At 39.7% G+C, this 18,938-nt stretch overlaps 1 protein-coding gene across 3 annotated transcripts in view; it reads left to right on the top strand.

The window, feature by feature from the left end:
* Positions 1-18,938, top strand: part of si:ch211-86h15.1 (uncharacterized protein LOC558435 homolog) — a 103,501-nt gene that overhangs the window by 76,802 nt on the left and 7,761 nt on the right. Inside the window, exons 4-5 of one of the 3 annotated variants that reach the window (XM_060909785.1) lie at positions 13,117-13,271; positions 13,372-13,751. In XM_060909785.1, coding sequence (XP_060765768.1) covers positions 13,117-13,271; positions 13,372-13,730 — 514 coding nt within the window. In that variant the 3' untranslated portion in view covers positions 13,731-13,751. Of the gene's footprint in view, positions 1-1,970; positions 2,949-13,116; positions 13,272-13,371; positions 14,249-18,938 lie in introns of those variants that run through there. The other 2 variants (XM_060909784.1, XM_060909787.1) reach the window with 2 other exon arrangements.

Genomic DNA, 18,938 nt, shown 5'->3' with positions numbered 1-18,938 from the left:
TTTTTTAAATAATAATAATTGAAATCACCCAAATGGCCCTGATCAAAAGTTTACATACCCTTGAATGTTTGGTCTGGTACTATACACACAAGTTGACACAGCCAGGTTTAATTGGCTTTTAAGGGTAAGTTTCCACACCTGTGACATGTTTGATTGTACTTGGTGTCTGTATATAAATAGTCAACGAGTTCATAGCTCTTGAGATCTCTGCACATTTCACCCAAGGCTGCACTGACACTGCTGGCTGCTGAGTCATGGGGAAAGCAAATGAGCTGTCAAAAGATCTGTGAGAAAATTTAGTTGAACTGTATAAATCAGGAAAAGGATATAAAAAGATATCCAAAGATTTGAAAATGCCAGTCAGTAGTGTTCAGTGTCTGATAAAGAAGTGGAGAATTAGTGGTTCTCTTGATACCAGGGTAGATCAAGAAAGATTTCAGCCCCAGCTGCCAGGAAAATTGGTCGAGATGCAAAGAAAAACCCTCAAGCTACTTCAGCTGAAATACAGGCTTCACTGCAAGAAAGTGGTGTAACTGTTTCTTTCAAGATGCAAAATAAGGAGGCACTTGAATAAAAGTGGGCTGCACGGTTGAGTTGCCAGAAAAAGCCATTACTGTGCCAGTGCCACAAAACGGCATGCTTACAATATGCCAAGCAGCACCTCACAAAGTCATTTGGAGTGATGAGACCAAAATTGAACTTTATGGTCACAACCATAAACACTATGTTTGGGGAAGAGTCAGCAAGGCCTCTGATGAAAAGTGCTCCATCTCTACTGTGAAGCATGGAGGTGGATCTCTGATGTGTTTGGGGGGGGGGTGAGCTCCACAGGCATAAGGAATTTAGTCAAATTTGTTGGCAAGATGAATGCAGCATATTATCATAAAATATTGATGGACAATTTGCACACATCAGCTGCGCGTGGAATGCACTTGAACTTTCCAACATGACACTGGTCCGAAACACAAGGCCAGGTTGACCCTTCAGTGGCTACAGCAGAAAAAAGTGAAGGTTCTGGAGTGGCAGTCACAGTCTCCTGACATCAGTATCATTGAGCCACTTTGGAGAGATCTCAAATGTGCAGTTAATGCAAATCAACCTAAGAATTTATGGGACTTGGAGGCTTTTTGTCAAGAAGAATGGGCAGCTGTACCATCTGAGAAAATAAAGGTACTCCTCCACAAATATCATAAAAGACTGCAAGCTGTCATTCATGCTCGAGGGGGCAATACACAGTATTAAGAACTAAGGCAGGGTTTCCCCGAAAGCATCATCGTGTAGCTGCCCCACTACACTTAATTTATTGACCGATATGCTTATTGACCTGCTGCTACCCATTCTTCTCCAACCCTCTCCAGGCCAATGTTGCAAAAATGTAACAATAAATCAATTAATGATTGATTATATAAAAATAAAGATCCAGTATAACAGGTAGAATAAAGTTATCTCTACAGCCCACTGTTGTAAAAATGCAACATGAGGTCCACCTATACCCACTAGATGTCACCCTTATCTGATTGCAAATGGCAGCTTCCATGGAGAACCAACTTTGTTGAAAAATCTCAACATATTTGAGGTAAGGATCACAGATGTTGCATTTTGATCGAACCATTGCATAGAATGAAAAAGTAATGTTTCTAGATCTCAAAGAACTATGATTGACATAAATAAATGGTTGGCTGAGTAAGAGAGAATTTTTTGTTTTAGTACACTGCAAATTTGCAACAATGGTCCATAATGGATCATTACCTGAATCAAAATAAAATCATACCATAGACTTGTACCATTGTTTCTCAGTATGATTAGCCTTGTAATTTACTGTGGATACAATATAAACCTAATTTATGAAAAAATATTATTTAGCCCACTTTCTTTTACTAAGAAAAGCTAGGGCACGTTTCTATTATGGTGATGACTATTCGACTTTGGCAGGGCACTTTTTACCAAACAGACTTCTCTTTCTTTTCAAGGTGCCATATTCATGATGTCTACAACATGGTCAATCCTAGACGGTTTACACTCAGTGAAGTGCTAAATATGGCCCTCATTCCTGATGGCAACATTTCTGAAGATGAAGATGACCAAGTACCTAGTGATGATGAAAATGATAAGTTATGAACCGGCCAACAATCCTCATGAAGAACCTGATGACTGTGATAGCAATCCAGTTTCAAGTTTTGAAATGGATGTTTCTTTGGCACAGATGAAAGGCTGAATGTTGAAATGCAAATGTTGGCATGCATCACTGATACATCTGATGAACCCCAGCCAAGTACTTCAACTGGAAAAACTGCAAAGACTACTCCAACATACACCTGGAGACGACATGCAACAAGTGAGAATCCAAATACTACATTCCAGGGTCAGCCATTTGATCCACCTCTGAAAGAAGAAACAACACCCTTGTGGTATTTCTGCAAATTCATGGACAAGTCTATTTTTGAAGATACTGCCACTCAGACCAGCATCTATGCTCACTACAAAGAAAGAGAAATACTCTACACAAATGTTGGTGAAATAGAAATCTTCACTGGCATGCATGTCCTCATGTCAGTTGTAAAGATGCCATCATACCGACTCTGCTGGGCAAAGGCCACCCGATATGAGCCTGTGGCAAGTGTTATGTCTTGAAGTTAATTTGATAAGCTCAGATCATTCATCCATACAAATGACAACAATAATCAGGTTGAGAAAAATTAAGTTGGTTACGACACTCTTTTCAAAGTCTGTCCAACATTAGATAAAGTTTGTGATAACTGTGCTAAGCTACAGATGGAGGAAAACCTGTCCATTGATGAACAAATGATATCGTTCAAGAGTAGAATTGGTATTAAGCAATATGTGAAAAACAAACCTCACAAGTAGGGTATAAAGGTATTTACTATGGCTGGTGTATCTGGGGTGGCACGGTGGTGTAGTGGTTAGCACTGTCACCTCACAGCAAGAAGGTTCTGGGTTCAAGCCAAGAGGCCGACAGGGGCCTTTCTGTGTGGAGTTTGATGTTCTCCCCGTGTCTGTGTGGGTTTCCTCCGGGTGCTCCGGTTTCCCCCACAGTCCAAAGACATGCAGGTTAGGCTAATTGATGGCTCTAAATTGACCGTAGGTGTGAATGTGTGTGTGAATGGTTGTTTGTCTCTGGCTACGTTTACATTAGACCGTATCTGTCTCGTTTTCTTCGCGGATGCACTGTCCGTTTACATTAAACCGCCTGGAAACGCCGGGAAACGGGAATCCGCCAGCGTCCACGTATTCAATCCAGATCGTGTCAGCTCCGGTGCTGTGTAAACATTCAGAATACACGGATACGCTGTGCTGAGCTCTAGCTGGCGTCTCATTGGACAACGTAACTGTGACATCCACCTTCCTGATTCGCTGGCGTTGGTCATGTGACGCGACTGCTGAAAAACGGCGCGGACTTCCGCCTTGTATCACCTTTCATTAAAGAGTATAAAAGTATGAAAATACTGCAAATACTGATGCAAATACTGCCCATTGTGTAGTTATGATTGTCTTTAGGCTTGCCATCCTTCCACTTGCAAGTGGTAAGTGATGTGCGCTGGGATCACACACACAGCGGCTCAGTCCCGAAAACACTGCTTGTTCACTTCACTCGCGCGCTCTGTGAGCTGCGCAAGGCCGGAGTGCGCACCCTCCAGAGGGCACTCGCTGTTCAGGGCGGAGTGATTTGGAGCGCAGGATGCCTGCGGAGCCGAGCGTATCCGTGTATTGGTATTGCTGTGTGCACGCAAATCGTGTATTGGTGTTGCTGTGTGCACACTAATCGTTTTAAAAACGTTAATCTGATGATCCGCTGATACGGTCTAATGTAAACATGGGCTCTGTGTCAGCTTTGTGATGACCTGCCAACTTGTCTAGGATGTACTCCACCTCTCGCCCATAGCCTATCCTGAGATAGGCTCCAGCTTGCCCGTGAACCTGCACAGGATAAGCAGTTATAAATAATGGATGGATGGTGTATCTGGCCTTGTCTATGATTTCCAGATCAAAACAGGGAAAGGATCAGTTGATGATCCTGAAGGTATTGGCATTGGGGTCTCAGTTGTCCTCAAATTGATGTAAGGGATTCCACATGGACTAAATTACAAAGTTTACTTTGACAACTGGTTCACCTTCATTGAGCTAATTGACAAGCTGTGAGATTGAGGAATATGGGCAATGGGTACCATTGTAAAGCAGTGACTCTGTGGTTGTATACTGGCAACAGACAGTGAGCTCAAGAAAAAGGGAAGAGGCTCATATGATGTGCTACACGAACATAAGTCAGGTATAAAGATTGTCAAGTGGTATGACAACAAGTCTGTGTTGTTAACTTCATCACATCAGGATGTAACACCTGTTGACAAGTGTCACTGTTGGTGCAAAACCACCAAGGAGTATATAGAGATTGATTAGCCAAACCTCATAAGCTCGTACAACAGTCACATGGGTGGAGGGGACCTATCTGACATGCTTATGTCTCTTTGCCGTATCAACATCCATCCCAGAAGGTGGTACATTCGTATCTTGTACTATCTTATTGACCTGGCCATTGTAAATGCTTGATTACTGTATCGTCGGCATATGAGCCAACCAAAGTCATGCCCCTAGTCGAGTTCTGTGCTGAGATGGGTGACTCACTCATCAAAGCAGGAAAGCCAAGACGGGTCCGAAAATGAGGTCATCCTTCACTGGAGCAGGATGACCAAGCCCAGCCAAGACTTTTCGCTGTTCCTGCTCCACCAAAAGCTGTAAGATTTGATGGTGTCAACCATTTACCAGAGTTTGCTGAAAAAAGAGGAAGGTGCAGGCTTTGCAGAGATGGGTACACTGAACTTGCATGTCTCAAATGTTAACATACTGTTGTGCTTGAAAAAGAATATGAACTGTTTCTGGTATTATCATCAGAGATAAATGACATTTGACCACATATTCCTGATCCATGTGCCATTATAATTAGAAACTGTTGTTTATTTTACTCAAAGAAGTTGCATTTATTGTTGATGACGCATGTTTTTTTGAACTTTTTTTGAATATTTGTTTTTATTTTGGATTGCCAGTTGAAGCGGGGTATTATCTAGAAATTGAGAGAAAGGTGTCAATGGGAGCATCTGCTAGGGAGGTCTGGGGAAATGGTCCCCCAGGAAAATTTGAAATATTGAAGCAAATTTTGGGCCCTCTGGTGCAATCTTGGCATGAAAAAGCATTTGGGAGAAGCTCTTAAAATAAGGTGTGTTAGGTAGTGAATTTCTCAAAGGAGTCAGTCAACTCAAATCATTTCAAGAAAATTCTTTATTTTATAGCACATGAAGCCTTTGTGCCTAAAGGTAAATAAGAGATTTTACATACACCTCAGATGAGGTTGCATGAAAAGTTCTGTGGCTTCTTCAAGTGGGAAGTCCTCAAAGCCTATCTTGGCATAGTTTAGACGAACAAGGTGGTCCAATGTACTGATACCAAGTTGGTTGCGGAGGCTAACCTTTTATTCTGTTGCTACAGCTGAAGACCCTTTCAGCCTCTGCATTGTGAACCAGGACAGAAAGAGATGCATCAAACAGTTCAAATAGCCCTACAAAATAATCAGTCATCCTATCGCATGCACAATCATGATTGCAAAATTATAAATGAAAATGGCTAATTTTTGTTTCATTATAATTTTCTCTAATAGAGGCTTTGCACAGTCACGTGACTCCATAGCAATGGTAACTACGCCGACATGACAGGGGACACACTTATAGTGCTTCATTCAGCCGAGTTAGTTGTTACTGATTGGTATGGGAAGGTTTTGCTGCATTTTTGGACGTGCAAATAGTTTTGAATGAAACAAAGACATCAGATTTTTTTAATTTACCAAAAGTAATTAATCATTGGGGGGGGAAAAACCCTAGAGATTTCTAAACATAAAAGAGGAAAAATGGGGGGGGACATTTAGCAGGACCCTGTGTCAAACGGAGAGGTCAAAACCCCATGGTATGCTCACTTCATTCACACAAAGGTAAGAATTCAAAAAAAAAAATTTCAGAACTGGAACAAGGTGTTCATTCTTATCCAGTGAAGTGAACATGAGTGACACAGCCTAACCTTCACCGAGACTTAAAGTGCATTCACATTCGGGGATCCTTCGGAGCATGTTGTGCGTGTGCTTGGGACCCAGTCCTTATGGGATACATTGGATACTGATTTGAGAGCAATTAGCATGTGCTGTAAGGAGACTAAGGCTTTGTGAAGTAAAGAAAGAAACCTTTATTCGTCATATGCACACTTCAAGCACAGTGAAATTCATCTCTGCATTTAACCCATTTGAAGCAGTGAACACGCGCGCACACACTCAGAGCAGTGGGCAGCCACACCAGAGCACCCAGGGAGCAGTCAGGGGTCAGGTACCTTGCTCAAGGGCACCTCAGCCCAAGGCCACCTCACGTCAACCTAACTGCATGTCTTTTGGATTGTGGGGCAAACCAGAGCACCCGGAGGAAACCCATGCAGACACAGGGAGAACATGCAAACTCCACACAGAAAGGCCCTCGCCAGCCGCTGGGTTCGAACGCGGAACCTTCTTGCTGTGAGGCGACCGTGCTAACCACTACACCACCGTGCCGCCCACGGTGATGAGTATTATCCTTATCACTGTCATGTTTGTTTATAGCCATGTTTATGACTCTGGTTTTGTTTTTGTAAATATCACACCTGCTAATAAACACACTTCCTGCACAGATTCCTCTACCACCACATACCTGACAGAAGACTTCACAAAGTCTCTGTCAAAACAGCATGCTGATTGCACTCAAATCAGCATTAGGTGTTTCCCATAATGACTGGGTCCCGAGTATGCACAATGCACTCCGAAGGATCCCCGAATGGGAATTTTGAAGCCCTTCATTGCAGAAAATTACCCGTCAACTTCTAGTATTGGCCATCGAAAAGATGGGTCAATGGGTCTCTAACACCTAGAGTTGAAGGACCATCGTGTCTTGGCACCAAAATTTTGATTTTGTATTGTTAATTTGAGAAAATATTAACAATTTTTGAGGTTCCAAATATAATGTGGGTTTGTCCTTTGTGTTTTGTTTGATTTCTATTCAGTATATTTATTCATACTGATATCTATAAATCACCATTCTGGACCATTGTTGCAAATTTGCAGCATCCTCAAAATCATTCAATATGCGATATCTAATTATAACTGATTCTATTAGTTATTGGAGTGTATAAAAATCATACTGCATGAAGATTTTTCATGCCTCAACAAATTTAATTGGGTTGGAGAGGGTATACATTTTACAAATTCTGCCAGGGTATGTAAACTTATGAGCACAACTGTAAAATTAATTCAAGCCAAGTTGTACATAGAAATTTTATATCTCACTGAGAGGTGCTAGGATGAGGGGGGTTTTTTTTGCTTGCCAAACAGTTTACTGAAATGAAACTAAGCATTTATTTGCTTGTTAATTGGGTTTCTCTTCATCACCACTTACTTTAATGACTGAACTATGTAGCATCATTGTAAGAGGACAAATGAACAAATATTTAAATGATTATACCCATTACAGCATTGCTGAAACATTTCCTATTTTTTCTTGATATTTTTTTTCCTTTTAATAACCATTTCCTCAATTCATGCAAATTCATGAGAACTGATGTGAAAAGTTAAGTTTATGGTAAACAGTGGGGGTAGGTGCTTGTAGTTTTTTTTTTTTTTTTTTTTTCCCCCCTCCTTCTTCTTCAACCAAATGGAAGCCTCGCTCATTAGAATTCCTGCAAATTTTGTGAAAGACCGAATTCAAATACTGGTAAACATTTATGATACATCATCTCACTGATAAAAGGAACATTTTGTTCACCAGATATTTTGATTCTTATTTTTGTGAAAATACCTAATGGCTTTACAGTGAACATGCGACTTTATTATCTGAATTATTTTGAACTGCCACATCATTCAGAATCTCATACTTTTGGGTAAATAGTATTTTACAACAAACCTAGTATATATGTAACTGACCCCTACCCTGTTACAGGATAGCATAAAGTACCGTACTTGATTTTGACTTGGATGCAATTAATTCTGGAAACATCTTTTCAGTTAGCCTGTTTCCTATGTTTAGATTTGACCTCTTCTGGGCTTATATATTACTATCATCTATAAATACTGAACATTTATAATGAAAAATCAATGCAAAGAAGAATTAGCAGATCTTTAGCAGATAGAACACGCACGTCAAAGTTCGTATGATGCAAGTTTTAAGTTGAAGGCCATCGAGCTTGCTATCCAGGAAGGAAACCGCGCTGCTGCACGCAAGCTTAGCATCAATGAATCTATGGTGAGACGTTGGAGGTGGCAGCGGGAAGAGCTCATGCAATGCCAAAAGTCGAGAAAAGCTTTCAGAGGACATAAAAGCAGGTGGCCTGAACTTGAAAATGTCCTGGAGGACTGGGTGAACACACAGAGAGCAGGTGGCCGAGGTGTATCCACTATACAGATCCGACTGAAAGCCGAAACAATCGCCCGCGAAATGAATATTGAAGATTTCAAAGCTGGGCCGTCATGGTGTTTCAGATTTATGAGACGTAAAAACCTGTCCATTAGGGCACGGACCACTCTCTGTCAGCAACCCCCCCCCCCGACTATCAGGAAAAAATTGAAAACTTCCACAAATTCGTTGAAACAAAGATACAAGAAAACTCCATCGGACCAGACGACATCATAAATATGGATGAAGTCCCTTTGACGTTTGATCTGCCACTGACCAAGACTGTTAACAAGACAGGTGCATCATCCGTGTTGTTGAAAAGAGAAGACGCACTTCACCTGCATTCTGGCATGCACGGCATCCGGACAAAAACTTCCACCAATGGTGATTTTTAAGCGCGTAACTATGCCGAAAGAACAACTCCCGAAAGGCATAGTGGTCAAAGTTAACACCAAAGGGTGGATGATGGAAGGCCTAATGAATGAATGGTTAACGGAGTGCTACGGTAAGCGCCCGGGAGGATTTTTTCACCAGAAAAAAGCACTGCTTGTTTTGGATAGCATGAGGGCCCACATCACAGATTCTGTGAAAGCAGCGATCAAGAAAACAAACTCCATTCCAGCTGTGATTCCTGGAGGTACAACAAAGTATTTGCAGCCACTTGACATCTGTGTGAATCGGGCATTTAAAGCTGCACTCTGGGTTGAGTGGGAGACTTGGATGACAAGTGGTGAGAAGTCTTTCACAAAAACTGGCCGCATGCGAAAAGCATCCTTTTCTGATGTCTGTCAGTGGATCCTAACAGCGTGGAGTGCTGTGAAAGAATCCACCATCACCAACAGGTTCCGAAAGGCTGGACTGCTACGCGAAGAGAGCGGCGCACCTTCAGAGCTACAGTGTTGCTTGAAAGTTTGTGAACCCTTTAGAATTTTCTATATTGCTGCATAAATATGACCTAAAACATCATCAGATTTTCACACAAGTCCTGAAAGTAGATAAAGAGAACCCAGTTAAACAAATGAGACAAAAATATTATACTTGGTCATTTATGTATTGAGGAAAATGATCCAATATTACATATCTGTGAGTGGCAAAAGTATGTGAACCTCTAGGATTAGCAGTTAATTTGAAGGTGAAATTAGAGTCAGGTGTTTTCAATCAATGGGATGACAATCAGGTGTGAGTGGGCACCCTGTTTTATTTAAAGAACAGGGATCTATCAAAGTCTGAGCTTCACAACACATGTTTGTGGAAGTGTATCATGGCATGAACAAAGGAGATTTCTGAGGAACTCAGAAAAAGCATTGCTGATGCTCATCAAGCTGGAAAAGGTTACAAAACCATTTCTAAAGAGTTTGGACTCCACCAATTCACAGTCAGACAGATTGTGTACAAATGGAGGAAATTCAAGACCATTGTTACCGTCCCCAGGAGTGGTCAACCAACAAAGATCACTTCAAGAGCAAGGCGTGTAATAGTCGGCAAGGTCACAAAGGACCCCAGGGTAACTTCTAAGCAACTGAAGGCCCCTCTCACATTGGCTAATGTTCATGAGTCCACCATCAGGAGAACACTGAACAACAATGGTGTGCATGGCAGGGTTGCAAGGAGAAAGCCACTGCTCTCCAAAAACAACATTGCTGCTCATTTGCAGTTTGCTAAAGATAACGTGGACAAGCCAGAAAGTTGGAAACATGTTTTGTGGATGGATGAGACCAAAATAGAACTTTTTGGTTTCAATGAGAAGCATTATGTTTGGAGAAAGGAAAACACTGCATTCCAACATAAGAACCTTATCCCATCTGTGAAACATGGTGGTGGTAGTATCATGGTTTGGGCCCGTTTTGCTGCATCTGGGCCAGGACGGCTTGCCATCATTGATGGAACAATGAATTCTGAATTATACCAGCAAATTCTAAAGGAAAATGTCAGGACATCTGTCCATGAACTGAATCTCAAGAGAAGGTGGGTCATGCAGCAAGACAACGACCCTAAGCACACAAGTCGTTCTACCAAAGAATGGTTAAAGAAAAATAAAGTGAATGTTTTGGAATAGCCAAGTCAAAGTCCTGACCTTAATCCAATCGAAATGTTGTGGAAGGACCTGAAGCGATCAGTTCATGTGAGGAAACCCACCAACATCCCAGAGTTGAAGCTGTTCTGTACGGAGAAATGGGCTAAAATTCCTCCAAGCCAGTGTGCAGGACTGATCAACAGTTACCGCAAACATTTAGTTGCAGTTATTGCTGCACAAGGGGGTCACACCAGATACTGAAAGCAAAGGTTCACATACTTTTGCCACTCACAGATATGTAATATTGGATCATTTTCCTCAATAAATAAATGACCAAGTATAATATTTTTGTCTCATTTGTTTAACTGGGTTCTCTTTATCTACTTTTAGGACTTGTGTGAAAATCTGATGATGTTTTAGGTCATATTTATGCAGAAATATAGAACATTCTAAAGGGTTCACAAACTTTCAAGCACCACTGTAACTTCACCGGAGGATGACAGTGACACGGAGAGCGAGACTGATGGAGACAGATGTGACGAAGCGCTTCTGAGGCTGTTCAACTCCGACACTGAAGAAGACGGCTTCATGGGTTTCAGCGAAGATGATTAAAGTGACTTGTGGTTTCAAACACAGGAGAAATGAAGGTAGATAAATACCGGTTATTTTCTCTTGGTTCTGTTCCGTTTTAATCAGCAAAGTTGCTGCCGTGTTAAAAGGCACTGTTCGGAAAGAATCTGTTCAGGTACATACATGTACATTTACAGTACAAAATCGTTCTGTACATGCAGTAAATATCTAATTTTTCAACATAGATATCTGCGGCTTATTGCCCGGTGCGGCTTGTATCTCTTTTTTTTTAATTTTTTTAAAAAATAGAGCGGGTGCGGCTTATATACAGGTGCGCTCTATAGTCCAGAAATAATTATATTTTTTTTCAGAGAAAATTTCTTACAGTGGATTAAATCTTAAAAATCCTAATTTGGGTTAATTCCAGATTGACTTTCCTGAAGGGTAACCTCAAGCCTTCATTTCTGTAAACGCATAAGTACAGTGTTAAATTTGACATTTGTTTAAAAAAAAAAAAAAGTGAATATAATTGTGGCCATGATGATTTACAGATTATAGTCACTACTTTTCATTACATTTATCTAAGATGAGGAGCGAGACATCACATACCTAGCCTCAAGAAGGTTTGTAGATTAATTGTTGGCAATACATTATCAACATTTCTTGTAGTTCCCAAGGCAGCGTAATTGAATCATTGTGGGTGTTTTTTTTTTTTTTTAAATAAATGCTGAAACAGAAGTGCCATTCCATGAAAGAATTTCTCTTCAAGATACAGAAAAATGTGTTTATCCATACTTAGCATGCACTATGTCCTTCCAAGCTAGCTAAAATGAGTATTTTAATCATCAGTATTGTTTTGGGTCTTACAATAAAAACTTCTTACACTTAAATTTTTTTTTATAGTTGTCAGGATCAGAAAAGGGGTGACGTCTTCTACTGTGTACAAGAAAATAGCTCCTTGAAGTCTTGCGAGTACAATGAAAAGTGGCAAAACATCTGGAAATATGGAAAATACATTTGATACAGTGTATAATTATTATAATTTGAAGTGTCTATGCACTATATCTGTAAAGCAAAACATTTAATTGAAATTCAATTTGATATGCTTTTCAGACACCTGCCTACACTTTGGTATCAGGTTTGCAAAAAATGTCAAGGAAAAAAACCCAAAATATTTGGTTTAATATCCTGAGATGGAAAATTTGTTCATTATCAGAGTGTTGAAATCAACAAAAAAAAGTTTGTTAAAAAATTTTTTTTTTTTAAATCTTGAGGCCCAATTTCCACTCCATTTGTACAACGACAGAAGCTTTAAAATTATTCTCAAAACCAGAACCTGAGTTTATGCAAAAACTGTAAGCAAACTTTTCTAAATATCATGTCATTAATTGCTTGAAACAAAACTTCTAATAAACTGTTTCAAGATGGAATGTTATGTCTAGCTTAGTTTCCAATCCAGTGGAAATATAATGTTTCAAAAAGCTCACTGAGCTCATGGTGGTTTGATCAGATGTTTGATTTGCTGTCAAAAACCTAATGGGAAAACTATATCCAACCATAAATATTCTAAGATTTGTGACTAGAAATGTGTACAATATTTGTCAGGTACTCTGTGAGCTGAGGCTGGGACTAATTTAAGGTTTGATAGTGAGGAGGCAAGCTGAGTTTGGGTCATAGCTGTCATTCAAGTAACTTTCCTCAGGATCAGCATGTCTGAGTTGAGATTATGATGTGTTATAACATCAGTTGCACTGCTAAGCTTCTTTATGGATTAGTGCTTGGACCCCAAGGATCACAACCATGCGGCTGTATATAGTGTGTGTTCAGTCCTGACCAAAAAAAAGTGGCCAAATTCTCATATTTCATTTGACCTAGCCTAATTGTAACTGGAAAGCATAATGAAGGCTAGCAGAGCTGATGGAGGTTATGAAACATTTCCATAACATTGTAAATATCAAGAGTGGAAGTTAAAGGGGTTAAAATAGACCTCTTAGAACAGTGTTTTATCTCTTTATAAATGTATCTATGCAATTCTTTGTACTAAGTTTCACTCAATTTCAATTATAGATATTCTATGATAAGAGCTCGTGGAATTGGCAAACTACCAAAATTTGGAAGAGAACGAAAAATGGAGCCGAGGATAGAAAATCAGAGAGCATGTAGGAAAAAGGAGAGCCTCCCAGAAGTATTGATGTTGGAGGAAGAACAATGCATGCCAAGACGTAAGCAGATATGATCTCATTTATACACACACAAATATTAGCATAAATTGTTAAGTTATATGTAAATTGACTGTTTCTTTTGCCTTGTGCTGTGATTTAGAGTTATGCATAAGCACAGGGAGCGTGAATGAGAGGAACGTTCAACCTGTCCACAAACCTTCTGCAGTTTACCAAAGTGAACCTGAAGCTAATCTGTGTGTGGTGTGCGGAAGGAGTTTCAGCTCTCGAGGACTGTTGAAAGTTCACCTGAGAGTTCATTCAGGGGAGAGACCATATCACTGTCCCTACTGTGATAAAAACTTCAGGCAATCGAGTCATCTTAGCGTGCATGTTAGGATCCATACAGGAGAAAAGCCGTACAGCTGTCTTTCCTGTGGGAAGAGGTTCAGTGATCGAAGTGCTTGCAACAGACATGTTAAGGCTCATCTCGAAAATGCTGAACTTGGCCATCCTACTTGAAACGATAAATGTTTCAGATGGGTGAGGTGTTTTTAATTTTTTTTCCTCCAGTGTAGCCTCATTTTCAGTGATTTTATAGAAAACATGATCTAGAATTACTGATTTTTGTTTTAGAGTTTTTTGCTCTACGTGAAACTTTTAATATATTTAAAAAAAAAAAAGGCACTACACTATATGGCCCAAAGCAAGGATGTTTGTTTTAAAAATAATTACTACAAAGATGCTAGCAAGCAAGGCTAACAGAAATGCTAAAGGGTGATTAGCATGGTATGTATTCCATAGGTCTTGAAAAAAATGGGTCTTATTTGTCTTTTTTTTTTTTTTTTTTTTTAAGCCATGCACCATTTGGATCAGTCTTTTTTATATTACATAATGTACATTGAACAACGTTGTGTGTTTCATCTCAAGTAAATGTAACAGTTTGGTCTTCCTCAGTTTCTGATGGAAAACATGATAATGTAGCACTGTTTTTGTTCCATTTCTCAAGACTCAAATCTGGATTGTCAAATATTTGTAAAGCTGCTTTTTTTTTTTTTTAAATATATAAACTATTCCTAAAATTATTCACAAATAGACTTGGTAAACAATGTTGTTTTGTCATTCACTTTTGCCCATTTTGACATTTGACCAGTTTAATAGGAAAATGTGAACTCAGCAGTGCACATATTTACAAAATATGAGAGATTTGAGAGTTTTGTTATAATTATTGATATTAAAATTCATAGTGTGACTTCTAGTTTCACCCTATGATTAGGAGCTAGTTAAGTCTAAATTAATTACAGAAACACAGGTGAATTTTGATTTTGGGCAGACTTGAATGACTGCAAATGGAATCGCACTGCAGGAGAAAATAGCTTTTCAACAGAATTTCATCTTGTAAAAAAAAAAATCCAGGGAATTGTAATGAGCGAGAGCGGTTTTAATTTATTTTCCCAATGAAATAAATTTGTTTCTAAAAAAAAAAAAATACTACGTACCCCACTGTAATTTGAAGTCTTGCTGTCACATCAAATTGAGTTTTTATAATTTATAACTGGTACTGGACCTTTTAGATTTGCATCAATATGTCTGGTAAACTGACCAAATAGGACTATATAAAAATGTTTTCAGTACTTGTTTCTAGCACCTGCTGCTTCACAGTAACTGTTTCAGTTTAAATTCTATAGTACCAATTTATATACCAGTGTACTGAGTTTGATTTTGGCAATCATGTCTCAGATAATTTGTTTAGTCTGCTTTTTAGCTGTTTTAAATAGAGAATGTTATGATGTAGTATAGATAATGAATTTAAAAATGTGTTGATGTGGCTTCAGAGTTTGGATCTTTTTGCATCAAACTTTCTCCATATTAGAGGAGTTAGAAATGTGTTTTTGTTTCATTTTTGCTCTATTGTATTGTCCTCATGTATACAGTATATGTAACAGTGGATGCCTGTCCATAGGTGCATAGAGCTTCATTATTTATATCAGCAGTTCAACCTATGTTAATCTTCATAAAGTTCTCATTTACAACTCCATGCATTTTAAATTCAAATGCTAATAAAGGCCCACTGGGGCAAATATCACACTGAGGACAAGCGGTGGACAGGACAGGGGGCTAGTTTAAAAAATACTCAGTGGCTACCAAGATCTTGTTTCACAGCAAATGACTGGAATTCAATCTAACAAAATTCCACAAAAAATGTAATCATAGACAGTGTGTCTATTATGTACAGAACCATTTCTATTGTATTAGATGACTGAAAATTCCTTTATCCTAAAATTTTTGCATCTGGAAATCTTAATTGTTAATGTGAGTTATCGCCAACAAAAAAAAAAAAAACAAGCAAAGAGATTGAGGACAAAAGGCAAAAGCTTGAGGGTGCAGACTCATGACAGGAAGTGCAGATTAAGATCACTGATAATATTTCTTCCCAACATACATCTTTTCAACAAAAGACAAGCTTCGGCTCCTGTGCACTAAATAATACAGACGTCCACTTTCTGTTAAACAGTAACATAAATAAGCAGCTCTATGCTGGAGGCTTCATTTTATATGCTGGGCAAACAAAATGGCCAACTAGGGAAGGGATTGACCATTGATATCTGCCCTCATACTACTCTGGGAAGCACTGGCCATTGATACTTCCAGTATACAGGTAAAAGCTAATGAATGAACCACTGAATACTGGAGAGCCTGGCAGGAGATCTGCCAGAAATGTGCACTAGTGAGGCAACAAGAATAATTGAACTGGTGTTACTTGTTTTCAAAAGCTGCCACCACCAGTCTACATACTGAAAAATCAGCTAGCCCAGATTTTGTAGCTTCCATCACACTCTGGTACTGTGTTTGGATAAATATCTAATCAATCCCCGGATCAGTACGCTGCTCCTGCCTGTTTTAAGACGTCTGCAAATATCTTGGTTACTAAGAAACCAAAGATCAATGGTTTTACAAACTACAAAAAAAAGCTTTCATATCTGTATTAATAAATCCCTTTAAATACCTCCATGACACAAGTAATATGTACCTCAACTTTCTCTACCATACAGTGATGTTTTATGAGATCCATCCATTGTACTTGTTTACTTTATTTAGTACCTATACTGTCTATATTTTTTCCCTGTCCCAGTACGTAAACACCTAGTTTCACAAGCCAGACATCTAGCTTTTGTTAGGGTCTGGTACCTTTCATCATTAAACACAGCCAAAAAAAAAAAAAAGGCTTACTTCAGCAGGAAAAAGGTAATTTGAGTGACATCACAACTGACCAGTCACTGTGTTTTCCAGCCAGTCAGCAAACTTGTGAGTACTTTGTGGTTAATTGTCACCAACTGATTTGAACAAAACCCCAAATGCATTGTTAAATAGATCAAATTGCAGCCTTAAAGATTCTGAAGCTTGTTGTCCAAAAAAGCATGTAGATATAAGATGCTCTGTGAGCTTTAGCCAAAACTGATTCTGCAGGAATGTGAATGTACTTGGCCAATAAATTTGATGGTGACCTGATATTAGAAAAAAAAAAGTGTGTGTTTTGTTTTGTTTTTTTGGGCTAAAATTAACTGAGAAAATTTTAAAAATATTTATCCAACTATGCAAATTATATCAACTTCCATCCTTACTGTTGTGCATACAATCAAAATTGCTTGTTTTCCTTATTCCCTGTAGAGACGCCCCATTATGGTGAATTCCAACAAGCCTGATTGTGTTGAAGGAAGAGCAATTTGCCTTCAAATTTCATTACTTCAAAAGTCATTGCTGACCTACTGGTTTTATTCCACCATGCATTGCATTTTGTAAATGTAGGCCAAAACAACCATTTACATGTTTCATTGCCAGTTACGGCAACAGTGATATCAAATGTAAGAAGAAAATTGAATAGACAGCAGGCACATTTTTATGTCCTGGCAGTTGGTATTCAAGGTCGGCCTCATAATCAAAAGCATCAAAGAACCACCACTTCGCACTTCTGTCTTAGAGTCAAATTGGAGTCTCTGTTCTCCTGTTAATCAGTCTTTGTCTTCTTTCCATACATTTTAGAGGCCTTCAGGAAATTGGAAATGGTATCGTTAGTCATCCTGGTAATCACTTATGGTACTCTAAATGTTGTCTCCTCTATCCAGCAGTGGATAACACTCCTGTAGCTATACTGTTTGTCAGCCTATTGGCTAGCTGACAATCTCATTTACAGTTGTGTTCAAATCAAAAGCAGTGCATTAAAAGTGAATAAAGTGAAATATTTTTAAAAGCTTATTTCAAATGTAGTGGAAACATTACACATTCAATTCCAAATAAGAGCATTAACAAATGTTATCAAGTCTGCGCTATTCTTTTACAGGAAGCAAAGAAAAGGAATATTAATCCGTTAAAAAATAGCATTGTCAACATTTTTCTGTTCGACCTTGAACTGAATTATATTTAATTCATAGCTCATTCTCATCTCATTATATGTAGCCGCTTTATCCTGTTCTACAGGGTCGCAGGCAAGCTGGAGCCTATTCCAGCTGACTACGGGCGAAAGGCGGGGTACACCCTGGACAAGTCGCCAGGTCATCACAGGGCTGACACATAGACACAGACAACCATTCACACTCACACCTACGGTCAATTTAGAGTCACCAGTTAACCTAACCTGCATGTCTTTGGACTGTGGGGGAAACCGGAGCACCCGGAGGAAACCCACGCGGACATGGGGAGAACATGCAAACTCCACACAGAAAGGCCCTCGCCAGCCACGGGGCTCGAACCCGGACCTTCTTGCTGTAAGGCAACAGCGCTAACCACTACACCACTGTGCCACCCTAATTCATAGCTCATCTCATCTCATTATCTGTAGCCGCTTTATCCTGTTCTACAGGGTCGCAGGCAAGCTGGAGCCTATCCCAGCTGACTATGGGCGAAAGGCGGGGTACACCCTGGACAAGTCGCCAGGTCATCACAGGGCTGACACATAGACACAGACAACCATTCACACTCACACCTACGGTCAATTTAGAGTCACCAGTTAACCTAACCTGCATGTCTTTGGACTGTGGGGGAAACCAGAGCACCCAGAGGAACCCCACGCGGGGATGGGGAGAACATGCAAACTCCACACAGAAAGGCCCTCACTGGCCACGGGGCTCGAACCCGGACCTTCTCGCTGTGAGGCAACAGCGCTAACCACTACACCACCGTGCCGCCCTAATTCATAGCTATAATTCATAATTATATTTAGTTGCATAACTGTTATTTTTGGTAACTGCTGTGCATCTGCATTGCATTGAGTCAACCAACTTCTGGCACCTATAAACAGGTATTTCAGCCCAGGATGAATGAACTAAATTCCATAGTTCCTGTGAATTTTTGGGTTTTACTTCAGAAACTGCATTGTTCATGTCACCCCACAAGTTTTCAGTGGGGTTGAGGTCAGGGGACTGAAGTGGCCACTCTGTTATCTCAACCCTTTTTGTCTGGAACCAAGATGTTGCTCGCTTACTCATGTATTTGGGGTTGTTGTCTTGTTGAAACACCCATTTTGGGGGCATTTCCTCTTTGGCATACGGCAACGTAATCTCTTCAGGTATTTTGATGTATTCAACCTGATCCATGGTACACAATAGATAGGCCCACCATCTTAGTATGAAATCCCCATACCATGATTTTTGCATCACCATGCTTCACTGTCTTCACAGTGTACTGTGGCTTGAATTCAGTACCTCGGGGTCGTCTGACATACTGTCGATGACC

Source organism: Neoarius graeffei, chromosome 26 (genome assembly GCF_027579695.1).
Source record: "Neoarius graeffei isolate fNeoGra1 chromosome 26, fNeoGra1.pri, whole genome shotgun sequence".
NCBI classification, from domain to species: Eukaryota; Metazoa; Chordata; class Actinopteri; order Siluriformes; family Ariidae; genus Neoarius; species Neoarius graeffei.
Note: the sequence above shows the minus strand (reverse complement) of the source record. Positions and strands in the feature narration are given on the sequence as shown.